This window comes from Fomitiporia mediterranea (genome assembly GCF_000271605.1).
Source record: "Fomitiporia mediterranea MF3/22 unplaced genomic scaffold FOMMEscaffold_18, whole genome shotgun sequence".
NCBI lineage: Eukaryota > Fungi > Basidiomycota > Agaricomycetes > Hymenochaetales > Hymenochaetaceae > Fomitiporia > Fomitiporia mediterranea.
The window spans coordinates 496,067-522,909 of record NW_006760403.1 but is presented as its reverse complement, the minus strand read 5'-3'; the positions used below and the strand labels follow the sequence as shown (position 1 = coordinate 522,909).

Sequence of the window (26,843 nt, the reverse complement as noted above, 5' to 3'; positions counted from 1 at the left end):
CCGCCAAGAAGTAAAGAGCTCAAAATGGAGTGAAACTAGTGAAAATAAACCTCGACGGGCCAAAAGGCCTCCCGAGAGCCGGGAGAACAAATGGCTAAAAGTAACTGACGGACTACGAGATTGGAATGACATAAGCAGACGCGGGAATTTCGGCGACTGTTTTCGGCTTTCTGGCCCTACAGCCTACATCATTGGCCCTGCCTCTGACGCGCTGTCCGTCACCACCACTCTCCTCACACAAAACCATCACCAGCTCATCGTAGTTGTCCTCGTCAACTGCAATGTTGCGCAGGCAGGTCCTCCGCAGCTTGGCCTGTCGCCGCGGTCCGACACTCCGTTCAGCGCGGTACCTGGCCACGGCCGCCCCGCCTTCTCCTAATGACGCGTTTGCCAATGGCACCAACGCATACTACGTCGATGAGATGTACCGTCATTGGCGGCAGGATCCCAAGTCAGTTCATGCCTCTTGGGATGCTTATTTCTCCGGCATGGACAAGGGCCTCCCGAGCCATGAGGCCTTCCAACCTCCTCCCACCTTCCTTCCGCAACCCGTTGGCGGAGCCCCTACTCTAAATGCCAGCGGAGGTGCAAAATTAGATGACCATCTCAAGGTATGTATCTGCAGTGCATAATAAACACTCGGAGGCACTTGCTTATTTCCTTGTTTCTTGATTAGGTCCAATTGCTCGTGCGAGCGTACCAAGTTCGTGGACATCATGTTGCAGATCTTGACCCTTTAGGCATCCTGGATGCAGACCTAGCCGACGTTAGACCTCCAGAATTAGAGCTGAGCCAGTATGGATTCACCGAGGCCGATCTTGATAAACAAATAGCATTAGGCCCGGGTATTCTTCCGCACTTTGCCACCGAAGACCGGAAGACAATGTCCCTCAGGGAAATTATCAGACTTTGCCAGAGGATATATTGTACGCTTCATTCGTTTGTGTATTTTTCAAGAGTTTTTTATACCTTCAAAAATTTTAGGCGGTGCTGTTGGAATTCAATATGTCCATATTCCTGATAAAGACCAGTGTGACTGGATTCGAGAACGCGTGGAAATTCCAAAACCTTGGAACTACACTGTGGACGAGAAGCGTATGATCCTGGACCGTCTTATGTGGTCTGAGTCGTTCGAGAAATTTATCGCTAGTAAATATCCGAACGAGAAGCGATTTGGACTGGAAGGGTGTGAAGCTCTCATTCCGGGAATGAAGGCTTTAATCGACCGCTCAGTCGAACATGGCGTCAAGCACGTCACCCTTGGGATGCCTCACCGTGGTAGGCTGAATGTCCTGGCGAATGTCATTCGAAAACCAATCGAAGCTATCTTGAATGAATTCTCTGGAACTGCCGATCCCGACGATTGGCCAGCTGGAGATGTAAAGTACCACCTTGGCGCGAACTATGTTAGGCCAACACCGTCTGGAAAGAAGGTTTCGTTATCGTTGGTAGCGAACCCTTCTCACCTGGAGGCTAGTGATCCTGTGGTATTGGGCAAGACTCGAGCGATCCAGCACTTTGAACACGACGAAATAAACCATACTACGGCGATGGGTGTCTTGCTTCATGGTGATGCGGCATTTGCAGGTCAAGGCGTTGTCTACGAGACGATGGGCTTCCAAAACCTTCCTTGTTATGGTACCGGCGGCACAATTCATTTGATTATTAACAATCAAATTGGCTTCACGACCGACCCACGCTTCGCGCGCTCGACCGCTTATCCTTCGGATATTGCCAAGTGCATTGACGCGCCCATATTCCATGTGAACGGTGACAATGTTGAAGCAGTGACTTTCGTCTGTCAGCTCGCTGCCGATTATCGTGCCAAATACAAGAAGGACGTCGTCCTTGACATCGTCTGCTACCGACGTTACGGCCATAATGAGACAGATCAGCCTAGTTTCACTCAGCCAAGGATGTACAAGGCAATCCAAAGACAACCCACACCCTTGACGAAATACACCAAGTTCTTGATCGATCGCGGGACTTTTACGGAGAAAGATATCGCGGAACATAAGGAATGGGTTTGGGGTATGCTCGAGAAGGCCGCGGCTGCCGCCAAAGACTACACACCTACAAGCAAGGAATGGCTCTCTGCATCCTGGCAAGGGTTCCCTTCACCGAAGCAACTTGCGGAACAGACTCTACCAACTCGCGCGACAGGTTCATCCGAAGAGTTGTTGAAACGTATTGGCAAAGCTATTTCTACGTATCCTGAAGGTTTCACTGTGCACAGAAATCTTGCTCGCATCCTATCAAATCGCGGGAAGACTGTTGAAGAGGGTACCAACATCGATTGGGCGACTGCTGAAGCCCTTGCTTTCGGTTCATTGGTTCTAGAAAAGACACATGTTCGTGTTTCGGGACAGGATGTCGAGCGTGGAACGTTTTCGCAGAGACACGCGGTTCTCCATGACCAAGAGAATGAGCAACAGTATGTCCCACTCAATAACCTCGGCTCTAATCAAGCTCGCTTCGTTGTCTGCAACTCGTCACTGTCTGAATTCGGAGCCCTGGGCTTTGAGCTCGGATACTCACTTGTTTCACCCGACAACCTGACGATTTGGGAGGCTCAGTTTGGTGACTTTGCCAACAACGCTCAATGTATTATTGATCAGTACATTGCGTCTGGTGAAAGGAAGTGGCTCCAGCGAACTGGCCTGGTTATGAGTTTACCGCATGGATATGATGGCCAAGGACCTGAGCATTCGAGTGGACGAATTGAACGTTTCCTTCAGCTTTGTGATGACCATCCCGATGTCTTCCCGACGGCGCAGAAAATAGAGAGACAGCACCAGGATTGCAACATGCAAATCGTTTACCCGTCGTAAGTCCCGATTATAGCTTGTGGTGGATTGACTGATGGTATTAACTACTTCGCCTTAGGACCCCGGCGAACTACGTACATACTTCATTCCTCCTCGCTTTGTGTTGTACTAACGAAGACTGATTTTGTAGTTCCATGTACTTCGACGTCAGATTAAGCGGGATTTCAGAAAACCTGTAGGTTCAGGTTGAAATTCTATGTTATGGCCTCTTACTAAATAGTCTTATTTGTAGCTCATCCTTTTCTTCTCGAAATCACTCCTCAGACATCCTAAGGCCCGCTCTGACTTGAAGGAAATGACCGATGACACGCACTTCGAAAGATACCTACCAGAAGCAAGCGAAGACCTTGTTGCTCCCGAAGACATCCGTAGACACATTCTTTGCTCAGGTAGGTTGTTCTCGTGTTAGATTGTGGATAGAACGTTGATTGCGATCCTCTGGCAGGCCAAGTATACTACACCCTTCTTCAAGAGAGACAAGAGAAGGGTATCAAGGACGTTGCTATCAGCCGTCTAGAACAAATTTCACCTTTCCCTTACGATCTTGTGAGTAGTATCGATAAATTTTATTCGAGTCTCGAAGCTCATCGATGTTTCAGATTACACCGCACTTGGACAAGTATCCTAATGCTGACCTTCTGTGGTGCCAGGTTTGTCCCCATTTACTAGCATGCTAGTACTCAAACTGACACAAGCTGCTTCTTCAGGAGGAACCTCTTAACAACGGAGCCTGGACCTACGTGGCACCCCGAATCCTCACTGCTGCTAACGAGACCGTGCACCACAAGGGCAAGCATCCTCTCTATGCAGGACGCGAGCCCACTAGCTCTGTTGCTACCGGAAGCAAGGTTAGTCCTACTGCTTCTTTCTTGACCTGGACGCATCTGAATTTTCTTTCATTAGCAACTTCACTACAAAGAGATTGAGCAGTTCTTGGCCGCTGCTTTCAATTAGCTAGTTATTCCCTTCTTCGTAATTTTAGTAGTAGTTCACACACGCAGTTCTCACGCATATTCCCAAGTTGATTTAATTAGGCCATTTAATATAGCAGAGAACTTCTATTTATCTACTAGTGCGCTTTGCTCTGTAAAATTCGCCAAGCTCTTTGACTGCCTGTCCGAATGACTGAGGTGTTGTGATGTTCTGACGTATCCAACCGGGTAACTTTTGTTGGACTTTTTGAGATTTGTATCTGTTGTCGATGAGGATGAGGGCTGCCCAGTCGTTTTGATGTCGGATTGCACGACCTGGTATTTGAAAGGTTTATTGTCAAAATCTATTACAACAGCTTGAGAGCTCTTTCTGGTTCGCACCTATGCTTTGGTTGACGGCCCTCATCGCAAGGTTTTCATATAACTCGTTGCCTGCTCTACCGGTGTTGTTCCCTCTGCCAACCATCTTTTTGTCAAGGTACTTCATTCGTTCTCGTAATTCAGGGGAACCCAGGTTAGGGTATGGAATCCCGACGAGTACGACTGCTCGAGCTAGTTCGTCGGCGAAGTTAAGTCCTTCGGAGAGTTTTGCGCCGACTACTGCGAGTAGGAGAGCGCCTTTGGTCGGTCCGGTTGTCTAGAGCTACGTTAGTGAGATGGTGTGGAAGAAAATAGTGGTTGACTACCTGGGTACATGCGATGCTGTAGTCGCGTAGGACGTTTTCGACTTCGCTGCTTTCGTGTGGTTCGAAGAAGACCTGAATGAATTTTTTCAGTTGGCTAGATGAAATGACAAGATCGAGAAGGCTGACTTGTTTCTTCTTTTGAATTCTGTCTAGGATGCCGTTAGAGGTCCACCGACTCTTCACTCTGTCAAGGAAGGTGTATGAAGGGAAGAAAACGACGATGCCGTTCGGGCTAATCTGATTTACGTGCACAATTAGACCAGATAGTGAGCAAATGCGTGTGTTGTGTAAGTGCTGACTGGTTACGCACAGAGACCAAGTTAGATAAGCATTGTCCGAGCTCGTCCGTCTTTCGTTACAACAGTTGGTGAGTATGGGCAACCCACGTCATTGATTGAGAAACTGACAAGTGATTGATCGTCTCGGGCTTTGTACTTGAACTCGAGATCTCTCCCTAAGGGACCTTTGCCTAGGACGACGCATTTGAGGTTCTCGTGAGGGATGACATGTCCGCATGAGAAAACGGATAACCGATCCTCTGGAATTGTTGGGAACAGTTGCAAAGTCACGTCAGGGATCTAAACAAAAGTTAGGATGTAGCTGGTGCATACACGTACAAAAGGACACGATTACGAGGAAGTTGTACTGACGGGAGACATAGTACCTCCAGCTAGGATCACGCAACGCGCGTTTTGAACTATTTCGTCGAAATGTGTAGCTGGATTTAGGTGTTGGTAACGAATTCGTTTCTCGTCTGGTGATGATTTGTCCGCGAAGACTGTAATGATCCCATCTGCAACATAGTTAGTACGTGAGTTGACGGTGAAGCGTTGCAGTATCATTTGTACCTTCGGCATTGTTTGCAAGGCTTGCGATGAATGCTTCGACGACATGTACGGGAAGTACAGAGCCTGAAACTCGTTCCTTTTGGACTGTAGGTTCTACCAGTTAGTTTCAGTCCTTACCGATTATGCCTATTTCTGACCTTCGGTGCCAACCTCGCCTTCTTCTGAGTACCTACTGACCTTGTGAGCTATCTAAAAGGAGGAGTTACAATACGGAGCTTGTAATATTCGACTTATCTGGCATACCTTGCTTGTGGTGAGGTAGGAATGCAGTTCAAGGAAGTTGATATCGTTGACTTTGCTTCCCATGTTGTCTACGAAGGCGGATACGGACATGACGACTTCATGCTCCGGCACTGAGGGTGTCTTGTTGGAGCAGCTTCCTGCAAAATTCTCCAATGCTCGTAGGAAAAGCAAAAGCCGTTTTAGATGGACAGCGTGATTAGTAGTAAGCCGTGTACGGAATCGACTAAAGTATTTTGCTAATTGTTGGATCGCGCGTCGTAGTAAGCTAGTCGATAGCTCAACTGTATGCAATTGCAAGAGCGTCTCGATTAGATCTAGAAAGGTTCTATATCAGACCCCATTATGCGTCAATGAAGGGGTAAAGTACTATGGGCTTCGTCGACGATGACGACCTGATCAGTTAGATCTATCTCGAGAGCCTGACGAGAACGGCTGTGTAATAGGAGGTTGTAAGGAAGTGTGACGAGCTTCCCGTATTGAACAGAAAGACGAATCGTTAGTAAGCGTACACTCTCCACAACGTCTCTTGTAAGATATGTTCTCACCTCTGCAGATGAGACGGCTGAACGAGAGCCGAAGTATGGGCAAAGTCTTAGTTCCTTGCCTGTAGAGACTAAGTCTTCGATATCTTTGGGGGAAGCCTGGAAAAGTTTGTGTTCAGGAGAACACAAGGCTACACTTGATAGGGTACGTACCAGTATCCTGTCGCGGATGTCATGCAAACGATCTTCTTCACCAAGCTGGGGTAGATAGGGACAGCGATCTTCTTGACGGCCTAGTATTTGTATAGAACTGTAAGTACTACTTTAAAATAGTACGTAATTGGGAATGCAACGTACCTTGAAGTAATTCGCGACAACCCTCATCCAGATCAGCGGTTCTGGCACGGAGCTTCTCGTTTATGCATAGATGGGTACGAGAAGCCAGAGACACGCTACGCGGAAGGGGAGATGATGATCCATTGCCATTTCTTGGAGAAATGCGACTGTCCTCCTCGATCTCACGATTGAAACCATCGGGTTTTAACTTTTCTAGTTCGTGTATTACTTGCGACAGTTGTGAGTGAGTTCGAGAAGCGAAGAAAACCTAGGATAACAAGTCGGGATGTTACACTGAGTGTTCATTAGACATTGCACACCTTCGTGCTTGAGGCCGGCGATACAGTCTGTCTGAAAATAAATGAATAATAGCGAATACAATCACAATGGACCGCTGAGACGAACTTGGAATCTTGTAAGTCCAGTATTGGGTTCACATCTATACGGTGCGTGCTAGTATCTTGGTCTTCGGGAAGGAAGATATCATCGTCATAACCCGCTACGGGGCTTGCATCACGATCCATTAATCTCTGTCGCGAAATTCAGATAATCGTTGGGTTTTATCGGTAAAATTAAGTTCAACTCACGCACAGGTCGTTTTGTCACTCGGGCGCTCCCTTTTCTCATTATCTGCTCTTCGTATCGAAGTTTTGCAAGGTGCTCCTCGAAGGCACGTTCCTCTTCTTCAATCTTTGCTTTCATGCGGTCAAGGGTCTGCGTAATGACCCAGTCTGGGTCTACTTGACACATGAGACGTGGCCCGCTGGGGACAAACCCACTGCTCACCATCCGCAGAGTCCAGGGAGCCGCGCAAGCTTTCCAGCGTTATCCTCTTTTTACGGTCCTTGTGGTCATGCAGCCAAGTAAGGGAGCTTGTCAACAGGCTTAGTGTTTTACCCTGTCAAGGATAATTAAACACTTTTGTCTGTTAATGAGCTAGACGAAAGAACTGTCATACTGTGCCTGTAGGACTTTCAACAACTGCTAATTTTCGCCGTTCAATTGCCTCGTAGAGATGCTGCATTAAATCGATTTGGATTTTATATGGTGCATTGTAAGGGAAGGCCCGGAACTCCTCGGGTATTGCCAACAGAATATCTTCGGACATGCGCAAATGAAAGATCTGGGTTGCACCGCTAGTGTTTCTATTGTAGGATAGCATTTTGTCATACTTGACACATTCCACAAAAGACATACCTCTGTTTGCCCAATTTCAAAGTTCTGACGCGTTTAGGTCAAGGCACTTTACGAGTAATACAACGCGACGCGACGCGTCGCGTGATGATTGTTTATTTCAGTCGGAGCTTGAAATCCGAATTCTTGTTTGCTTGAAAGTACCGCATGAAAACCAAGTGTAGAAGAGTCTTCATTTAAAACACAGCCCTTTCAGCCTTTATTAGAGCAGTTAGCAATGTACTATTGTGACGTCAAAAGACATTGGTTGAATGTATTATCAATAATTGATATAACACAATAGCTAAGGCATTACACTCAGAGTATGTTGGGAGTGAAGTGGAAAGGTCAGCCTTGACAGACATGGCTTGGCGGAGTATATATTTCATATAGCTCAAGGTACGAACTTTATTTATCCAGAAAACCACAAGAGTGCCGCAAGGTACGGTAAAGAAAATACACGTCTCGCCTTCTTTTACAGGCCGTTGTTCGCTTACCTTCATCCAAAACCAAAAAAAAGTGGTGCAAACTGGACATTATTGATAATATCAATTTAACTCGTGATCTAAAGAACGAAGAATGACATATGAGAACTATCGAAAGCACTGCTCCAATGGATATATGTACACGATGCATATTCCTTTTAATAACAATTCCCGATCCTCAGCCACGCGATAGTAACAATCAAGCTACTTGCGCAGAAGTCGCTCATGTATCTCGGCTCCCTTCAGCCGAGCCCTCAGGTAATCAAGACGTTGCTGATAGCGCACAGTGATTTCCGCTCTTCGCCGTTCTATTTCGGCAAGTTGCGTCTCCACAGGATATTCAGACGAATCAAGCTCTGTCGAGTCTAGGTAAAAAAGTTAGAGACAAGATAGGGACTGGGTCAAGCAGTAGTCAAACCTTGGCTTGCTGGGGATGTCCCAAGGGGCGAAGTGGATTGCCCCGTATTGGGACTCGATTTTTTCGGTGGCACAGGTGGAGGCCAGCCAGGACGAGAATCGAGCGCATGGATGAAGCTAGGCATGGCTGGATTGAAAGGTTGTTGCGCCAATATCGATAAAGCTGCTAGCACGCTTTGTTCCTCTGCTTCAGTAGCTCGAATCTCGGCCCGAATATCCTCTGCAGGTCGTAACCGATCCTCATTTCCATCTGAAAGTGAAAGAGGGGAAGCCATGTGCCTCGCATTAAACGACGAAGGAGGTGGCATGCAACTTCGTAGGCTTCTCGTGCTTCTTCGCGTCATACCCCCTGCATCCGAAGTTGTCCCTATACTTCGTACCGAGAGCTTCGAAGACATGGATCGGATGTCCGATGTCATATTTCGGGAGACATCAGATTTTAGAGAACTATTTGATACCTGGCGGCTCAATCCTCGGGCAACTGAGATCATCGAGGGAGAGATAGGCGCAGGTCGCGACGAAGAAGCTATCGACATCTGATCTTGGTCCCTCACGCTACGTGTCTCAGACGATCGCCTCAAGACACGTTGAAATAAGGTTGAGATGGTGGAAGTATTTGAAGCTGTCGTACGCATGGATGGTGCACGGGTAAGACGCGTTGTGGTTGACGCAGCGTAGTCACCATGCGACGCAGGAGGAAACCCTAGAATCCAGTGAGTTACAACAACAAAAAATGGGTTGATTGCCTACGAAACGGGACCGGCTCAACCGATTTTACAATTGGAACTTCTGTTGGAGGCTCGGAAACGGCAACAAAGCTCTTAAATAAGTTTTGCCTCAGAACGCGATAATCATCGTCACTGACGAAGGCACATAAATTCTTTTCAAGAAGCGAGAGGTAGGGGAAATAGTCACCCACCTCAAAAAGCCATCGGCATTCGCTGCGGCAAGTTCATTGAGCTTATGGGCCAATGTCAATCTTTACATTGTATAAAGCAGGTAAAAAGAGCTTCGAATAGACAAGTATCATAGGAACATACGTGACAGCATCTGTGGACTTCCTATTTGTGTCAGACGGACGCGTTTTCTGAGAAATGACACCCTCGACCCCAGTCCCGTAAACGCGATTTGAATGGTCCGGATCATGAATTGGTATATCGCTGGTAGAGTCAAGAGATGGGGTATAGTCCGTAGAATGCAAAGAACCAAGCTTTGCAGTACGTTCCTTCCTTCCGTTCTGAAAGGAGCACGCGGAAATGAATAAAACTGGGACATAACAGGCGCAAACGGCTCACCAGACGATTTCGAAGCAGCTGAGCAACCGACTTGGCGGGGTGGCCGGTGAATCCAGTCTTCTCATGCTTCACTGGTAATGGGGATGTCTCGGCCTTTCGGGATGCAAAGAATCCCATGTCTGCATACCGCCAAGAGTGACCTGCACTTTGGCAAGTGCTGTGGTATAGAGGGCAACTCGACTTTTCCCTGGCGGTCGCAATCTGGCACGACGATCACGTGCACCCGGATGTAGTACACGTCCACGGTCCAGTCCTGAATTCAGTATATGTGGCTGTGAACTACCATCATATCATGGAACAAGACAGTCAAGATGCTGGCCCTGCTTCGAGTGCGCAAGAAAATGTTCATGTGCAGCCCTCAAAGCGCGAAAACTTTGTGTTACGTGAAGAAGGTCGAAGCTTGCTGCCCGTATCCAGGGTGCAGAGAATAATCAAAGCAGATAAAGTACGTATCGCAGTCTGATTAATAGCCTTCATCATTCCTGCAACTCTACGTGTCCAGGAACTCCCTATTGTTGCGAAAGAAGCAGTATTTGCCATTTCAATTGCTACTGTTCGTCATGGCCGGAAAGGTGCAAGTACATTGCAAGAAGCCTCATATCAGTATCTTCTAGGAAGAGTTCATAAAGCGAATAGCGGCTGCATCCCAGCGACAGGCCGAGCGTGATCATAGGACTATAGTGCAGAGAAAGGATCTCGGTAAGCCAAGGGAAAATAAGCTTGGTGTGATCCTTCAGTCCAGTCTCATTTGTTAATACACTAGCCGTTGTCGTGGAGAGGGCTGACGAGTTCTTCTTCTTGGAAGGTACATTCCTCGTTTCTAAAATCACTTGATAAATGCTCAATTCTCTTTCTGCCTGAGTAGACCTTCTGACGTGGACGCAAGAAGAGAAACCGCAGGCCACTAAGAAGTCGAGTAAGACTGCAAAAGAGGCTTCAGGGCCTAAATCTACTTCCGTATTACAGGACTTCATCGGAAACGAGCCGCTCGTTAGCATACAGCCAGCGGGCTCGTAGTCTGGATAGTATGGTTCTTGCACTATCAGTAGAGTTTGTCTGTGAATTGGTAACTCGCCTTTATGCTGCATGCGGCGCGGGTCATCAGTGTTAAGATGTCAGAAGAAGACTTTCGCGGACAGTGGTAAGCGATGCATGATATGGACACCATACTAAACACAGGTATTTGTCTGATTTTAACAGCGTCTAACTGGCATCAAGACGCCAGAGAGACCCAAGATTCTTGATGCCCCATCCCATCTGCTGTCAGACGGGAGCACACACACACTGCGTAAACATACTCCAGGCACTGAACAAATAGCAGCATTCTACGGTGCGCTAGCATAGTAATGACAAGCGGTACTTTCCAACTTGGAATGTTTTCTAGTTCTGTGAGTACTTTTTACACCATCGGATTAAAGGATATCTCTGTATTTTGCTCATATGTGACAGCCCGAATGTTGCTACTCGATGATCATCGACCGATCAGGATTCACCAAGGCGGCGTATCATGCGATTCATCAATCGAACCTCTAGTCTCTTTGTCAATATGCAATATGGTACAAGAATACCCTCAAATGTACATTGCAGCCCTATGAGCATTCAAATCCTCATCGGATTAAAACATGGAACCAACGCTCTTGATGTTCACATATTGATCATTTGTTGAAGAGCGCTATTAGGATTGTATAAAGGGCCCAAGGAATCACGCACTTACAGTGGGGCATAAGCGTGCTTCTGTATAGCCAATAGCCCCGCTGGTTCTACGTCCGTCATGCTAACTTTGGTAGAGGCCAGCATCATTTCCACCTCCATGGAGGCCATCCTTTACGGTACGTGGGTCTTGCTGTCAACATAGAAGCTTATGGACATTGCGTAGGATTTTCGTTTCTGATGTTCATGCTTACCATGTGGATTCTTCTTCGAAATCGACAGAGACGGCGCGTGAACTATCTTATGATAATCTCAGCCTGCACACTGCAAACTTTGGCTACAATGGTACACAGTTGTCACTCCACCAAATGGGGTGCAGAGCTTGTATTGATCTAATCTATTCTCAGGAGCTCATAGTGAACATTATTCGCATCTGTCAAGCCTTTCTCAGTATTGGCCCCTTCTTACCTCGTGGACCAGAGCAATTCTTTCAGGACGTGACACAGACAACCTGGATCGCCATGAGTTGGCTATACAATATTCAGACACTAATTCTGGATGGTGTTGTTATGTGTTACGTCCAAGATAAAGCCTTTATAACTCTGATATCCTATTGTTTCGTTACAGATCTATCGGACGTACGTTGTCTGGAAGAATTTTTACATCATTATTGTTCCAGCCCTAGGGTGGCTTGCCTTGGTCGGTATGTTTAGACTCGCAGCATTTAGCAACAAGGATATCTCTAACGTACTATTACCAGTGACGTGTATTTGCCTAAACGTCGCATTCGCTAATGCTGTGGAACATAAAAACAATATGTTTGCTAGACCGACAGGTCAATGGATCACCGTTTGGTACGCATTGACGCTAGCTACAAATCTCTCTGCAACAGGTCTGTAATTTCCTATGGTATTACATGCCCTGTCGAGGTAGTGTTTGGGGTTAATGTATTGACTTTAACCAGCCCTCCTCGCATTTCGTATTTGGCGAGTAAATCGCAAAGCTTCCGGATACAGGTCCCAGGGTCGCCTAGCGTCGGTCCTCCGCATTGTCATTGAATCTGGGGCAATATACTCCATGACCATCACAGCAGCATTGATCACATTCGCTACCGCATCTCCGGGAGTCTACGTCCTCTTGTATATGGTAGGTTGACCATAAAAGCCTCACACCTTGACCATTGCTGAAGCTGTTTACTAGATCTCGCCTATAATATCAATCGTCTTCAACATGATCATTGTCAGAGTCGGATTTGCGTCCGACAGTCGCTTACCAGCTATCAGCACTACTGTACAGCAAGGTATGAGGCTCGAGCCTTCCAGTCAAGAAAATCATAGTGGTATTCGAGTGTGTCGTGCAAACTTAGGATACGAGCTGAAATCTCTCGAAGTCGAGATAACACAATACATCGAGACGGATGCAGATGCGTCATCCATGGCTGAAACGGAGAGGAACAGGGTAGAAGTCTAACTAGTGATGTGGCAAGAATACCTCACTTATCACTTCAAAGCATCGCATCTTGATCTTAGATGATTATGCTGCAAATGTTGCTTTCCCCCTATGTTGTATATTCACTAATGTCCGTCTCATAATCCTCATAATGTTCTATTTTCTCCTGGATGTCGAGTGATATCTACTCATACTGGCTGATTTATTTATCATCAAATGTTGTATGACATTATCTTGCACTAAATAATACTATAAGGAAAGGTACTTCTGATGTACCGATTCAAATATCCGGTATTGGACGAATACTAAAAAAATAATGCAAGGTTTATAATAATGAGACATTATTACAAGCATTCAAATATCAGTTAGTATATCGATTGAATTGGCTGCAGGTGTCGGGAAAGTGACGACGATCATATATCCAATTTTGGATACGTGTCGCACTGCTCTTTCCTCTCCGCCTTCTACGATGGCACACTAGCACTCTCTGTAAATTTCTTTCAGCGGACCATGTACAACCAGAAACGCGATATGTCTGATCACCAGAGTATTGATTCTAGAGCCACCCATAAGGGTGGCCAGTTTCATCAGACTCAGCAGTTACTCGGCGTGTATCCATTCGCGTCTGCAACGCCCACTACTCATGGTTCGTACATTTCGCGGCTCGCATAGTAGGCTTACTTATGTTCAACCTACTTATACGATGTGCAATATTACAGTGGCTCGCCACTTAAGTAACTTGTCTATTACCGCTGCACCACCGTCGTACATTCAGCCAGCGTATTACTCGACACCATCAAACTATGGAAATGCACCAATGTACCAGAGCGAGTTTGCGCAGCTTTCGGCGATGAACGTACCTCACACCGGTCCTGAGCGGACTTATTGGGATGCAACTCGGAGTGATGCGTTTCGGTTAATGGAAGACCAGTCTTCAACGAGGTGAGTTAGCCCATCCAATTCCTTCGATTGATGAGGAATGTCTAAGAATCCGCAGTTATTATCCATGTCCACCTTCCCATTGGAACGAATCATCTGCATATTCCTCTTATCAGCCAGCTCCATTTGCACAATCTGTCATGCAACACGCGGTTCCATATAACGTGTACCCAACCCCGCCTCCTGCCCAAGTTCCCATGAATTTCTCATCAGCGTCGTCCTCGTTAGCGAATGCTCTTGGGTCTCCGACAACCAACCGTCGAACGTCCAGTGAAAGCAAGAAGCAACTACCGGCTTCCCAGAGCAACTCGACGGATTCAGCACGATTTTTCAATAATTTCTTGAATGACCAGGTCAAGGAGCTCCCAAAAGCTGTTCAGCAGAGAAATGCGCGGATGGACTCGCGCCCTTCGACGCCAATCAAACAAGCATCAAACCCAGACCGGTTGCGCATGGATAGTGTACCACCATCCAGCCCGCTCACTTCTTTACCTGATTCACAAAGTTCTCCGAGGAAACGGAAGATTGTAGAGGTTCTCATTGATACACCAAGTAAACGCCCATCAACAAGCTCACACATGGGACCATCACAAGCTATACAGCCTACCACCTCTGAATTTAATTCTGCAAAGGTTAATAGACAGATAGAAATTACGCCAAGCCGTACACCGAAAATGCAGGTCTACGTCGAAATCACGCCTACTTCGAAAGGTTATGTTACTCCATCGAGGTCACGTATAAATGAGAATCCGCCGAGCTCTGACCTTGGTGGATATGGCATGGACTACGAGGATAGGGATGGTCGTAATAAGGACGCAATGAGCGGTGCTCGCTCAACAGGGAAAAGGACTGGATATAGGGATGACCGAGGTATGGATTTTAAGTCCTGGAGTGGCCTTATTGACTTATCCACCGGATAAACATCTAGTGCCGCTCGAAAAATTCCTTAACCTCTTAGAAGACATTTTCGAGGCGGAAGATAATATTTCTGGGGATGTTGATACCGATTCTTTGCCTGGAACCTTTTTCTCGCAGCTCAGCACTGATCCAGCCAGGCCGCTTCTTCATTCGACCATTATAGTCCGACTGACCAAAGCAATAAGCAAAGTTGCTCGACCCACGAAACGAATACGACTCGCGTCAGTTCAGTGGGAGGGAACCGCTCCAGGAAGTCCTCGCAAAGCTGGTGGAATGGCCGAAGTCGAAGTTGCAACTCTCATTCGTTTGCTCAAGCTCCTGGAAAGGAGCGTCCGAGCGGGTGAAGACTTGGATCCTTTTCAACTGGCGACGGTGAAGAGAATGTCTACTTCAATCGAAAGGACAGATGCGCAAACAAAAGCAGAAAGAGCGGGCTCGTCAAAGAACGAGGCTAGGAATGAGGACGTCAATATGCAAACAGACTTGGACAAGGAATCCACAGATATGACAAGCGAAGACTTTTCCAAGCTTGCAACCCTGCTTGAGACCGTCCGCGATAGCATTCTAGCTGCAGACTGTTGTATTGCCTTGCTCACGAGCGATCGACTTGCAAAACAGGTATGTACTGTGTTCGTTTACAAACAGTTTCGAGTTCTTATGAACAATTAAATTATTTAGTTATTCTCCGAAGACCTTATTTCATCATGCTTGTCAGCAATCAAGAATGCATTGACGAATGTCATTTATCCCTTTGTCGAAGCCCCGTCATCTGACGCACGCGATCTCTCAGCCCTTCTCATGCACGTTACGGGTCGAGTCTCTGGTGGCGCAGGGCCTTTCAATGTTGCAGACCACCGGCGTCTAATCGGACAGATTTTCCAAACGATGTCTGCGGTTTTCCCCCGCATTACTAATCTCATCTGCGCCGATGGTCTTTCCATGCCCGAGTCGCTGATAATTCCGGCCGTTTATATTGCCATCGGACCGTTCTTCGTCGTTGAAGGTGGTACTGATTCTGATAATAAATCCAAGAAGAATACTGTAGTTGCGGTCATCACAAATACCCTGGGGGCCAGTGGAATGCGTGGTCTTCGGTTGGAGGCTCTTTCCCTTGTACGAAGTGTCAGTCAATTTCCCCCTTCAATCCCCGGATGTTTTATATATACAGTTCATCCTTTAGATATTTGCCTACCATGAAGACCAGCGATCTTGGATAATTGAGGAGATTCTGACATCGTTAATCAAGTTATCCGACTCTAAGCAAAAGGCAGGGATATTCCGGTAAGGGACTTACACAGCTCTTGTGATGCGACGATACTTAATTATGCAGATTGCGAGATGGTCGATCCATACGAACAGTCTCTGCTTTGCTTCTACAACTCGTCCAAACATCAGCACATAGCATCCGCGTTGAGGCGTTCCGTTTAGCAAAGTCACGTCAACAGCATCTTGCGTTGAAACGCCATGACAGCCACGGTTCTGCCCCTCAAGAGCCGTTTATGGATCAAATAGACATTGAGGTTCGCTTAGTCATTCGTACCAGCTTCAAAGACTGATGTTTTCTTGTTTGACGCATAGGAAGCAAAATTGTACGCTGGTGGCCTGGAAGCGCCGACAAAATCTGCCAAGGCGATCGTTGCGTTTCTTACACAAAGGTCCGGACGTGGCAAATCGACGAAGAACGCGAACGAAGTGGAATACCGTGCTATTCTGGACAACCTAATATCTGACCTTCTGCTCGTCCTCTTCTGGCCGGAATGGCCAGCAGCGAGCCTATTGCTGAGCATAGTCTGCAAATATATGGTAAGTTATTTTCATTTCATGTCGTCGCCAATCTGTCTAATGTCACCTTAAATTGAAGATCTCGTCGCTGGAAGACGTGAAATCCTCCGGCAATGATAATAATGCTTCGAAGGCGATGGCCCTCGACCACCTGGGTACAATTGCGGGCAGACTACGAAGCAACGCGCAAAAATGGTCCAAAGAGAGCGACGGCGGGGACCAGAACGCTGGGACGGCATGTCTCAAGAGCCTTGACGAAGTATGGCAAATTTATGTCTTTATGCTTACACGCTAATGTATTGGCAGTCCATTTCAACACTTGATAAGAATGCCCTGAAAAGGCTTATAAGCGTACACCAAGAAGTATCTTCTCATTTGTCAAAGCGTGCATCTGAGGATCACGGTTATGAGGTGGGCGTTCTTGAAAGTGATTATGATTGACTCTGATCTATTGTCAGAGTGCTCGAGAACTGAACGCGGTGATTTGGGGACAAGAACTTGCAACTGCTTTGATCCAGTTGAACGACTCTTTGTCAAGCTCGCATGAAGAAGATTGGGATTCAAATATGAGGATCAAATATCTATCGATTGGCAGTAAAGCGAAGTCCGCTCTTCGAGATATCTGGAAAGATGCACCGACGGACGTATTTGACAACGCGTACGTCTAAACTGTGGACTCCGTGCAGTGTTTAACTTACCCTCCACAGGACGCAGGACGAGATAGACAGAGCTGATAGGCTCTCCCGACAACTGGGAACGACACAATCTTTGAAGAACGCGTTTGACCCCATTCTGAATGTGGTAGTCATGGCTTTAGATGCACCCCCAGTTTTTGTCCGAACGAAGGCATTACGTGCACTGAGTCATATTTTGTCAGTCGATTCGACGGTGCTCTCAAACGTAAGACTCCCATACGTCCATGTGATCCAAAGTCCATTTCCTGAAATTTCTGTCTCAGCCGAACGTTCGTCATGCCATCGAAAGCCACCTCTTGGACAGTTCACCGCAGGTTCGAGACGCGGCTGTAGAGCTGATTGGGAAGTATATGATAGATTCTCCTGCTGTAGCAGGAGATTACTATCATAGAGTTGCCGAACGTATAGCGGTATGTCAACTTTGCTCGGCCGGTACAGTCGCATATAAACTGACGTCCTTCACAGGATACTGGACTAGGTGTACGCAAGAGGGTGATAAAGCTACTAAAAGCATTCTTCTACGTTACCGATGACTTAGACCGGAAAGTCGATACTTGTTCTAAATTAGTCCTTCGGATGCTAGACGAAGATGACACTGTCAAGGTTGCATTTATTGTTTTTCCATTGCAGTGTTAGGGTATTAACTTTTGCTACTAGGATTTGGCTGTCAAGACTTTGGAGGAGATTTGGTTCTTGCCAACGGCAACATCCGGCCAGACAGACAGGGGTGCAACTCTCGGAATTGTTTCTGTGATAATGGGTGTTTGTAATATTTTCAAAGACCGCCAAGCACCGTTGGAAGACATGCTTGGCAGAATTGTCTCTGGAAAGGAAGGGGCTGACGCTTCTGCAATGTCGACACTTCGTTCTCGCTTCACGGAGATTTATGATGTTATGATTGAGGGTCTTGTTGACGCTTCTGACTTCGTCAATTTTGTACGCGAGCAATTACTTTGGCGAATCCTCATCTTATTAACAATTTTCGCGTAGTCCGTCACGAACTGCATCCGCACAATTCATTTGTTTACTGTAGCATATCCACCTGTCATGACTGGTTCCAAAGCATCTGTTTTGCTACCTTACCTGAAGAATTCAACCTCGGTGAGCCTTTTTTCGTATTGCACTAGATGATCGTATACTGACTTATAACAGAGCGAAGAAGTTGCTGCTTCCGACTACATTCTAAAGATATATCGTATATCAATTCCGCATATGCCTAAGGCTTCCATGAAGTTCGGACAGGAACTGCAAGCCATACTCCAACCTATGGTGCTCAAGCCGAATCTCCATGGGACAGTAAGTTATCAGAACAACTCACCGATGGCTTTCGTTAATGCGCTTTTTTTTCGTATTCTTAGTCACTGCAAGAAGTTGTAGCATGCCTATGCGCGGTGGTACGACATCTAACCCACGACTTCACCCGCCTTGTCGCTTTGTTGAAGTCTTGTATCGGTGCGACATTTCTTAATTTACAAGTGCGATGTCCTAATAGGTTTCTAGCGAGAGTACGACAATACATTACGAAACCTGGTAACACCCTCGATGCCAATGGTGTTCGGACTCTTCATATTTTGGTCCTAATTGTCTCTCTTCTTGGTGAACATTTCGATTTCGACCAACTAAGGACAGAAAACACAGATTTGTCTGGCCAATTAGACGCCATAGATAAGGTTGGTCATCTTCATGATTGGATTATTGCATTACTTAATTGTGTTTGTAGGGGCCCATCGTTGAACATATCTACAGGTGCCTTCTGCAGCTGTATGAGAAATACACTGAGGGGGGTATCCGCGGGAGGTTGCTTGTCTGCTTGGGCTTCCTGTTCCGAGCTCGGCCGACTTTAATGACCCTTGAAAGCTCAGCGACAATGATGGACGCTATATTTGCGTCATCTGAGGAAGACAACCGTGGGCGGTTGCTCAGGCTGATGCAGGAATTTTTGGTCTCCGAGAGTGCTAAGCATTCCGCACAGCAAGGCGGTTGGTTTCCCTAATAATTTTTTGTCTCACAATGCAGGTGATGACTGGCATTAATAGGTCCTAGTAAGCCGAGCGAAAGCATAAATATGGACGAACTGGTAGGAAATACTCACGGCTTCGCCGAATCTGGGTACGTTGTTGCACTAATCTTAAATTTCCTAAGTATTAACATGGTGTTTGCAGCGTCAGCTCGGCTATAGTGCAGCGTTACCTCAGTCACATTCTTGAGGCGGCATTTTCGCCTGTCCCGCAAGTCCAGACGTCAGCTGTGGACATTTTGAGTTTCACCGTCAAGCAGGGTCTCGCCCATCCGCTTTTGGTAAGATTCCATTGTACCCGACTTCAATATTGTTGTCTGAAATTAATAATTGCGTATCGGTAGTCTTTCCCCGTTATCGTTGCTCTGGAGACCTCCCCAGTGAACTCACTGAGCTCGCGTGCTGTCGCATTGCATACAATTTTGCATCACAAGCATACTTCATTGCTTAACTCGGGTTTTGTCGCTGCTTGTCGGAAGTCTTTCAACTACCAAAAGAAGCTTGCTGCCGCCGATAACGGTAATCATGAATTACGGGGATACCGCATGCAGCCGACACCGACCGCATTGCTCGGGCGATGGTACGCTCTAGTTCGAGAAAAGCGAGCGACTCGGCAAGAGTTTCTACGTGCCGTCCTCAAGGTGTTCGAGCAACGTGATTTTAGTAAAACCGAAGAGGATACGGTGAACTTTGTCCGGTACATGGCGGAGAACTTTGCGACATTTGATTATCGGACGCAGGAAGAGGTGTTGACTGTACTGAAGACGTTGACACGGGAACTTGCCGAATCAGGATCGCTTTTAGTTGAGCGTATTGCGCCGGGAAACTTGCTGGCTCAGTTGCAATCAGCACCGCGAACTCAAGAGGGGATGGAAAATCAGGTTCAGCCTCCAGAGGGTGCATCATCAACAAGCCAAGGTAAGCAGCTTGTCTGTGACAGAATTAACACATATTGACGGCAATCTCGTAGGGCTCTCTTCTCTGCCCTTTGATGAGCAACTCGCGTTAATGAGATCAACGTGCATAGCTGGTATAATCATGCTATTAAAAGCACATCTGAAGGTTCTGTATGGCTTATCGGAGGAGTGAGTTGATACCGGCAATATTTAATCAGAAGCTTCTCTAACAAATGATATAGGAAGTGTCAGAAGTTTGTTCTTGGGAAGAAAAGTGCAGTTGGGGACCGACCTGCTGCTCGTCGAAAGGAGACTGTGATTTCTTGGGATCGAATGCCGTATGCCGTGAAGCCGATACGGACTCATGAGGATGTGGAATTGCAAAAGGCGACGGTGAGCAATGCTTTGTGCATACATACGAAGGCGCATTTGTTCTCATTTTATTTTATTTTTAGTTCCTTCAAATATGGAACGAAGACGGGGCAACTGCTGAACCAGACGGCGAAGAATGGGAATGAATGGACATACGCTGTATTATTTAATTCTTAATATTATTGATGTTGTAGCCTATACTGTAGCATTGAAATGCCATTCAAATTTCAATGATGAAATGGAGTAATAAATACTGATACGTAATTTGAATTTGGTGCGGGAGTGGATTGAAAACGTGACTCATGCCTAATTTGGACGAATGGAGGCACGGCAAGATTGTCGTACTGCACGAAGACTGGTAGAAACTCTCTTCGCAATCGACAAACATTCATCAAGGTGAGTATCTTTGTCGATACGACGGGTTTTAGGAACGATTAAGATGCGTATTCAACTGTTGGAGCGGATGAACTGGGCTGGCTGGGCGAATTGGGAGTGGATGGATTGTTGACATGGCGGATGGATTCGCAACGAAAGCTCAGCGTAGACTTTTGTGCTGCTCCTTTGCCTCCTTTCTTACATTCTCGCTCCTAATTCACACTTGCTGACTGTTGTACTCCAGACCATGTCTGCGTCAAAGGGAGCTGCAAAGACTAGCAAGCCTGCCGCAAAATGTGCGTGTTCTGGAAAACTAATCAAGAGGACCAAATTGCTTATCGACACGAATACATCATTTCGATTTTGCAGCGGACACGGCCAAGGCCAAAAATGCCAAAAAGGCGGCGTTGCAGGGCGTACATGGTCACCGTGCACGTAAAGTACGCTACTCTGTGACGTTCCACCGACCAAAGACTTTGCGTCTTCCGCGGAAACCCAAATACCTACGCAAGAGTGTCCCGCATGTACCGCGTATGGATGCGCACCGGACGGTTGTATCGCCGTTGAACACCGAGTCGGCGATGAAGAAGATTGAGGAGCATAACACGTTGGTGTTCCTTGTGGATATTAAGGCGAACAAGCGACAGATCAAGTCTGCTGTGAAGGAGCTGTGGGAGGTACAGGCTGCATCTGTCAACACACTCATCCGGTTAGTAGTACAGTTGCCATTCTGATTTATCTACCATACTGATTCTCCACCTACTTTGCAATTCTCTGATTCTCTTTCTTGATTTCGATGTATGCTACTGATCTCCCGTACTTCTGTGCCTGTGTTATCCTGTACGCCGCTCGCACACGTAGACCTGATGGGAAAAAGAAAGCGTACGTACGACTGACGGCGGACCATGATGCACTTGATGTTGCGAACAAGGTGAGTTGAATTGCGCGGTGTTTCGTGATTCTGTAGTGTGATTATCATTGTTCTGACGGGACTTCTTGCGATGGCTGGCTGATAGATCGGGTTCATTTGAGCTGAGCTTGTGTGCTTCATGTGCTTCATTTGCTTGTTCGATTGTTCGATTGTATGCGGTCAGAATATGCAGATCCGTACTTTCTATATACACTAGGCATAAATACATATATGACATGCTGCATGAGATGAGATGATGTGAGTATGAAATGTGAAACGCGGCGGTGAAATAGTTCGGGTGATGTGAATACGGACGGAGATGGATATGAGGCTGAGACGGGAGAGAGCGAGAAATCCCCATTTGGATTGAGAGTATGTTATGGGTATGTATGTTTTTCGCGGTGAAAGAGGGGAAGAGACAGAAAAGGAGTGCGGTGGGAATAGCGTATGATGCGTTCCAAGTATAAAGAGGACTGGTGAGCTGGCAGTAAGGAGCGGGCGAGGGAAGGGATCAGAGAGGCTAAGAATATTGATATAAAATATAAAAGGAGTGATGCGGCAGTAGCGGGTCCAGAATCGCACTACGCGTGTGAAAGATCAACTGGTCTCCCTGCAAGCGGTCCTCTCCTCCTCCCCCTCATATTCCCTCCTTGTACCCCCTGCCGCCGCACTCACCGTGCATCCACTCACGACGTTCAGCTGTCTCTATAGACATTATATATATTAACGCTCAATCCAACCTTCTACCCGCGTCGCTCGTTTCGACCCTTCGTCGTCCTCTCATCAGTAGTAGTATCTATCGTAACCCACCCACCCACAAATTGCCCGCCATAGCTACCGGAATATGGCACAATCCCCCTCCTCACTCTCCTCCTTAGGCTTATTCCGACCCACCTCTTTGTTTTGCGTCCTCTTTGTGTTTTTTCTGCTGGGCTTATCGCTCGCGGCCCCGGTTAACGCGGAGCACTCGTCCTATAAACGTTCCCATGCCCGTAGGAGTCTCGAGGTAGCCAACACCAACGCGAGGCGTGCACCCGCTGTTCATGATGCCGTTCGAAGGGGGCTTGCGGATGTGAATCTTCCTGGTCTTGCTTCTCTTGGTCTCCGTAAGTCCTGTCGTTTTTTTATTCTGAATTTCTGCTTTTTTTGCGTGTAGTCTTTTTCGCTGTCGTCGGTCCGCATTTTTTCATCATTCATCATAAACACCAACCGCACCTCTTGCTTCTCGTGTTTTTCCGCACATTCATTTACGTCTTACAAAAAAGCTGACTGACTGAATTGGGAATGTCCTGCGTTCATTTCTCTTATTCTTTTTTTCCAGTCGATGATCCTCAGAAGGCTCCCAGCTCGTCTCCCTCGTTACCGCCGCCCAGTAGTTCGGCTACTACGACTGGGTCAACTTCGGGGACGAATTCGGCGACGGGATCAGGTGCATCATCGTCATCATCATCATCAGTGACTAGTTCAGCGCCGTCAAGCAAGCAATCTTCACCGTCATCTGATAGCAGCTCGTCTTCTTCGGGATCTTCTTCGAGTAGTTCAATCACTAGCGCCTCGAGTCCGAGTAGGACGACGTCGAGTTCCCAGGAGCCAACGACTTCATGTGGTCTTTTAGGCCTCTTTTGTTCTACAGTTACACCGTCGAGCACGGCTACATCGAGCGCGTCTGACTCCCAAGCGCCGCCGCCTGCAACTACGAAGTCTAGTGTTACAGCGAGTAATCCAGGATCATCGAGTTCGAATCAGGGCTCGAACACGCAATCTGGTCGTCCACCAGCATCGACTGCTTCTGGATCAAGTTCCCAGGCTCCGATAACTTCATGCGGCGGTCTTTTAGGCCTCGATTGTAGCACCATCACACCGTCAAGCACGGCTACTTCGAGCTCGTCGCAATCTCAAGCACCGCCTGCAACTACTACAGGACCTACTGGCTCTGCGAGTAATCCGGGACCGTCAAGTTCGAACCAGGGCTCGAACACACAGACCAGTGTACCTCCAGCGTCGACTGCTTCTGGATCAAGTTCCCAGTCTGTAACAACCGAATGCCCTCTTGGACTTGACGTAGGCGGGCTTCTTTGTTCTACTGCCTCTTCGCCGAGCTCGTCCCAGTCTCAAGCGCCGCCGGCGTCTACTACGGGGTCAACTGGTTCTGCGAGTAACCCAGGATCGTCAAGTTCGAATCAGGGCTCGAACACGCTGACCAGTGGACCGCCGGCATCGACTGCTTCTGGATCATCGAGTTCTCAGGCGCCGACGACCTCTTGCGATGGGCTTCTTGGTATAGACCTCATTTGCAGTACGCAAAGCTCGTCCCAGTCCCAAGCACCGGCGTCCTCAACCACGAATTCAGGATCGTCAAATTCGAACACACTGACCAGTGCACCAGCGTCAACTGCTTCTGGATCAAGTTCCGCGGCTCCATCTACTTCTTGCGATGGGCTTCTCGGTTTGGACCTCGTTTGTACACCTGTCTCATCTCAGGCACCACAGCCCTCTGGCACAAATTCAGGATCGTCAAATTCGAACACACTGACCAGTGCACCAGCGTCAACTGCTTCTGGATCAAGTTCCGCAGCCCCATCTACTTCTTGCGATGGGCTTCTCGGTATAGACCTCGTTTGTACTCCTGTCTCTTCTGCAACGGGTACATCGACCGTCACGTCTAATGTACCTTCCGGCTCGGGTAGTTCTGCGACAGCCAGTGAAACCTCGTCATGCTCCGGACTCCTTTGTTCGATTACCAGCAGTTTGCTCCCGTCGACAATCACTTCTGCTCCAGTGACTACAACGACAGGGACAGCTGGGGATAACAGTACGACGACTTCTGGTACTGATTCAAATAGCACTACGATTACAACTGGGACAAACGGAACTACAACCACAGGGATCAATAATGCCACGAGTACCATCACATTCCCAACGACCAATACAACCATTGCAGAAGCCACCAATACCACGAGCCTGATCACCTTGACGTCTTCCGTCGATACATCGACGTCAATTAACTCGCAGTACTCGTTCCTCACGCAGACCGGCCTGCTCACCTCAAGCGCTGACTCTACCACCTCATCTACGCTCACTACTCTAACAAACCCAGATGAGCCGACGACGACTGCGACGCTAGAGAGTGCGACGAGTGGTGCAACTGTCACGGCTGTGCCACTGCCTTCCGGTCTTCCTGCTCGGATTTATCCAGCCAGTGGAGGAGTGACAGCTAACGACGATCTAAATGATTATACGGCTGTTGCTGTTATGTTTGACGACTCACTGGGCTGGGACTTTGTTGCGACCAACACCGACAGCGCTGCCCAGATGTTCGCCTTTTTCCCTCCAGCGTTGCAGGTCGGCTTGGGTCTCGCTGGTAAGGGATAATTTGCACCTTTTATATACCATGCCTACTGATTGATGTATTGTTACGATAGCGGATCAAGTGAAGACGTTTGCGCTTCAAGTCTTCGAGCCGTCAACGTACACGTCTCCTGATGACAAGGACCAATTGCGAACTCTATTCATCTTGTACATACCTTCCGACCAAGTCCCCGCACTTCAGCAAGCAATCAAGGCCAAGCAGTCCAATTTGTACACCAAGACGACGGGCATATCCAACCAGCTGGCTCAGCATATCGACGTGTCCTACAGCGTCACCACAATGCCTGACCCTATCTCCCAAGATCCAAATTCGCCATCTGGTGGTTCGAGTTCGTCTTCTGGCTCGAGCAACTCGCGACGCGACGCGATTATTGGCGTTTGTTCCGCATTGGGTGGTATTGCGCTTTGTATATTGGTGTTCCTTGTGTACCGGAACTTCAAACGACGTCAAGAATCAGCACACCACCGACTCGCTGAAAACCCGCAAATGGAAGTGGTCCCCGCGCCCGGACAGGACTTTGACCGGGATTCGGTAGGTGGACAACGAAGAAGGTCGTTCTATTATGCGGAGGACTCGTTGAGAGGGTTCACGCAGCCTTCGATGCGGGAAGATCTTTATGGTGGTGGACATAATGTTAGTGCTGTTCCCGGTGCGGGCGCGGGTGTTGCGGGTATGATGCGTGAACGGAGACCTATTGCGCCTGGGACGATCTCAGCGCCGATTTTGAGGGATAACACTTTGAATTGGTGATCTTTCTCCCTTGCGTCTCGTCTCGTCTGCTCTCCCCCTCGTTGAAGCAAGATAGGTGGTTTTCGTTTTTTTGTGTTCGAATATCGAAGAAGAATGTGTGGGAGTAAGGAGTGATGGAGATGGTGGGCATTGTGTACGTACGCGAACTCGGGGGGGCTTTCTTTTCGATATTTGAAAGTTTTTACCCCTCCCTACTTTCGCAAAATGGCTATTTTGGAAGTTTTTTTGTTTTTCTCAAACTCAAACATATTCCAGGCGGCAACTTTTTCAACAACTTCCTCTTCCTTCCCTCCCCCTCTCTTGCGAAGGCTCTCACCTATCAATCCGAATTCATCCCAAGCTGGTGCTTGCTTTTGCGTTTTTTTTTCTTTGCTTGGTAGTGGTCGTTAGTTTGTTGGCCTTTTTTTTTCTCATCTTGTTTTCTTGGGTGCCGATTTGGGTGACCTTCATTAGATTGCACAGATGTTTTCTGTCTGTCTCTATCCGTCCGTTTGTCTCGGCATTTAGCATTTCGTTTTCGTTTTGTTATGCTTGATGTTGGCCGGCAGACAGGCATCTCTTACTCTTACTCTTAAACCCCCCTCATCTTTTATTCAAGTAATTTAAGTTGTCAGTCTGGGTTTGTTTATTTTGTGCTTTTTTGGTCGTTTTTCTTTCATTCTTAACAATATCTTTTTATCAATTTTTTTTTTGCTCTTTGGTCCTGGTTGAGTCGTTGACACCGAACTTTTTCTTACTTTTACAACCTTTCTAACGATACGTGTCGTATGTTTGAGTTGTTTGTTTGCTGCATATATACCCAGCATTTTTTGTTGCTGTCACTTTGTCCCACCTCTATGCCTCGATGTTTCGATGTCCCGATATGATTTCTGTATGGTTGCTTCTGCTATGTGAATAACAGGTGAATAGGTAAGCTTGTTGAGTGTTTTGTGTTGTCTACTATATGTTATGTAAGGTGTTTAGTGTGAGTCTATTACTTGCTGCTGTTCAGTTCG

At 47.3% G+C, this 26,843-nt stretch overlaps 8 protein-coding genes across 8 annotated transcripts; 6 read left to right on the top strand and 2 right to left on the bottom strand.

Annotated features, from left to right (window-relative positions):
• The first annotated feature begins 237 nt into the window (after nucleotides 1–237).
• On the top strand, nucleotides 238–3,942 carry FOMMEDRAFT_114743 (2-oxoglutarate dehydrogenase complex E1 component mitochondrial precursor). Its single transcript, XM_007271729.1, has 10 exons — nucleotides 238–611; nucleotides 677–926; nucleotides 985–2,827; nucleotides 2,887–2,902; nucleotides 2,959–3,003; nucleotides 3,061–3,217; nucleotides 3,274–3,374; nucleotides 3,428–3,478; nucleotides 3,536–3,676; nucleotides 3,732–3,942. The coding sequence occupies exons 1-10, from the start codon at nucleotides 282–284 to the stop codon at nucleotides 3,780–3,782; spliced, it is 2,985 nt and encodes a 994-aa protein (XP_007271791.1). The 5' UTR covers nucleotides 238–281; the 3' UTR covers nucleotides 3,783–3,942.
• Nucleotides 3,891–7,463, bottom strand: FOMMEDRAFT_97753 (DNA repair helicase; the record flags this gene model as incomplete). The annotated part of the gene is made up of 18 exons (XM_007271608.1): nucleotides 3,891–4,075; nucleotides 4,142–4,397; nucleotides 4,444–4,518; nucleotides 4,573–4,683; nucleotides 4,757–4,795; nucleotides 4,854–5,024; nucleotides 5,097–5,224; nucleotides 5,268–5,387; nucleotides 5,432–5,483; nucleotides 5,538–5,851; nucleotides 5,905–6,004; nucleotides 6,083–6,178; nucleotides 6,233–6,312; nucleotides 6,377–6,623; nucleotides 6,676–6,885; nucleotides 6,947–7,092; nucleotides 7,142–7,253; nucleotides 7,314–7,463. The coding sequence occupies 18 exons, from the start codon at nucleotides 7,461–7,463 to the stop codon at nucleotides 3,891–3,893; spliced, it is 2,592 nt and encodes an 863-aa protein (XP_007271670.1).
• Nucleotides 7,464–8,075: 612 nt separating this feature from the next.
• Nucleotides 8,076–9,877, bottom strand: FOMMEDRAFT_171343 (uncharacterized protein). Its single transcript, XM_007271728.1, has 6 exons — nucleotides 9,726–9,877; nucleotides 9,471–9,667; nucleotides 9,350–9,409; nucleotides 9,181–9,290; nucleotides 8,432–9,133; nucleotides 8,076–8,378 (listed from the first exon to the last, which is right to left on the bottom strand). The coding sequence occupies exons 1-6, from the start codon at nucleotides 9,840–9,842 to the stop codon at nucleotides 8,218–8,220; spliced, it is 1,347 nt and encodes a 448-aa protein (XP_007271790.1). The 5' UTR covers nucleotides 9,843–9,877; the 3' UTR covers nucleotides 8,076–8,217.
• Nucleotides 9,878–10,017: 140 nt separating this feature from the next.
• Nucleotides 10,018–10,974, top strand: FOMMEDRAFT_114740 (uncharacterized protein; the record flags this gene model as incomplete). Its single annotated transcript, XM_007271727.1, has 5 exons — nucleotides 10,018–10,170; nucleotides 10,228–10,278; nucleotides 10,340–10,424; nucleotides 10,489–10,530; nucleotides 10,591–10,974. The coding sequence occupies 5 exons, from the start codon at nucleotides 10,018–10,020 to the stop codon at nucleotides 10,740–10,742; spliced, it is 483 nt and encodes a 160-aa protein (XP_007271789.1). The 3' UTR covers nucleotides 10,743–10,974.
• Nucleotides 10,975–11,535: 561 nt separating this feature from the next.
• Nucleotides 11,536–12,845, top strand: FOMMEDRAFT_137316 (uncharacterized protein; the record flags this gene model as incomplete). The annotated part of the gene is made up of 8 exons (XM_007271726.1): nucleotides 11,536–11,554; nucleotides 11,602–11,720; nucleotides 11,783–11,941; nucleotides 12,003–12,078; nucleotides 12,136–12,267; nucleotides 12,340–12,521; nucleotides 12,576–12,714; nucleotides 12,742–12,845. The coding sequence occupies 8 exons, from the start codon at nucleotides 11,536–11,538 to the stop codon at nucleotides 12,843–12,845; spliced, it is 930 nt and encodes a 309-aa protein (XP_007271788.1).
• A 439-nt stretch (nucleotides 12,846–13,284) lies between these two features.
• On the top strand, nucleotides 13,285–20,638 carry FOMMEDRAFT_114738 (uncharacterized protein). Its single transcript, XM_007271725.1, has 26 exons — nucleotides 13,285–13,470; nucleotides 13,544–13,766; nucleotides 13,822–14,633; nucleotides 14,692–15,299; nucleotides 15,360–15,803; nucleotides 15,862–15,962; nucleotides 16,012–16,201; nucleotides 16,260–16,484; nucleotides 16,543–16,722; nucleotides 16,770–16,874; nucleotides 16,922–17,121; nucleotides 17,171–17,363; nucleotides 17,422–17,568; nucleotides 17,624–17,761; nucleotides 17,816–18,094; nucleotides 18,149–18,259; nucleotides 18,311–18,454; nucleotides 18,517–18,610; nucleotides 18,659–18,828; nucleotides 18,879–19,137; nucleotides 19,195–19,267; nucleotides 19,321–19,456; nucleotides 19,520–20,093; nucleotides 20,146–20,260; nucleotides 20,314–20,464; nucleotides 20,527–20,638. Exons 1-26 carry the CDS (start codon nucleotides 13,335–13,337, stop codon nucleotides 20,587–20,589), a joined length of 5,871 nt encoding a protein of 1,956 aa, XP_007271787.1. The 5' UTR covers nucleotides 13,285–13,334; the 3' UTR covers nucleotides 20,590–20,638.
• Nucleotides 20,639–21,198: 560 nt separating this feature from the next.
• Nucleotides 21,199–21,758, top strand: FOMMEDRAFT_97860 (uncharacterized protein; the record flags this gene model as incomplete). Its single annotated transcript, XM_007271660.1, has 2 exons — nucleotides 21,199–21,527; nucleotides 21,680–21,758. Coding segments are annotated over 2 exons (408 nt in total), but the record flags the coding sequence as incomplete, so codon positions are not given.
• An 866-nt stretch (nucleotides 21,759–22,624) lies between these two features.
• Nucleotides 22,625–26,673, top strand: FOMMEDRAFT_114733 (uncharacterized protein). The gene is made up of 4 exons (XM_007271724.1): nucleotides 22,625–22,834; nucleotides 23,050–24,136; nucleotides 24,296–25,089; nucleotides 25,151–26,673. Exons 3-4 carry the CDS (start codon nucleotides 24,981–24,983, stop codon nucleotides 25,846–25,848), a joined length of 807 nt encoding a protein of 268 aa, XP_007271786.1. The 5' UTR covers nucleotides 22,625–22,834; nucleotides 23,050–24,136; nucleotides 24,296–24,980; the 3' UTR covers nucleotides 25,849–26,673.
• The last annotated feature ends 170 nt before the right edge of the window (nucleotides 26,674–26,843 follow it).

Bases quoted from the DNA above. Each gene is read 5' to 3' on its own strand.
- FOMMEDRAFT_114743 (XM_007271729.1), top strand. From the start codon at position 282: ATGTTGCGCAGGCAGGTCCTCCGCAGCTTGGCCTGTCGCCGCGGTCCG. The intron at 927-984 runs GTACGCTTCATT...CAAAAATTTTAG, and splicing joins ACTTTGCCAGAGGATATATT to GCGGTGCTGTTGGAATTCAA. The intron at 3,479-3,535 runs GTTTGTCCCCAT...CTGCTTCTTCAG, and splicing joins CTGACCTTCTGTGGTGCCAG to GAGGAACCTCTTAACAACGG.
- FOMMEDRAFT_114733 (XM_007271724.1), top strand. From the start codon at position 24,981: ATGTTTGACGACTCACTGGGCTGGGACTTTGTTGCGACCAACACCGAC. The intron at 25,090-25,150 runs GTAAGGGATAAT...TTGTTACGATAG, and splicing joins GGTCGGCTTGGGTCTCGCTG to CGGATCAAGTGAAGACGTTT.
- FOMMEDRAFT_114738 (XM_007271725.1), top strand. From the start codon at position 13,335: ATGTACAACCAGAAACGCGATATGTCTGATCACCAGAGTATTGATTCT. The intron at 16,875-16,921 runs GTGGGCGTTCTT...ATCTATTGTCAG, and splicing joins CTGAGGATCACGGTTATGAG to AGTGCTCGAGAACTGAACGC. The intron at 17,569-17,623 runs GTATGTCAACTT...CGTCCTTCACAG, and splicing joins GAGTTGCCGAACGTATAGCG to GATACTGGACTAGGTGTACG.
- FOMMEDRAFT_171343 (XM_007271728.1), bottom strand. From the start codon at position 9,842: ATGGGATTCTTTGCATCCCGAAAGGCCGAGACATCCCCATTACCAGTG. The intron at 9,668-9,725 runs GTGAGCCGTTTG...TGCTCCTTTCAG, and splicing joins AGCTGCTTCGAAATCGTCTG to AACGGAAGGAAGGAACGTAC. The intron at 8,379-8,431 runs GTTTGACTACTG...TTTTTTACCTAG, and splicing joins GACATCCCCAGCAAGCCAAG to ACTCGACAGAGCTTGATTCG.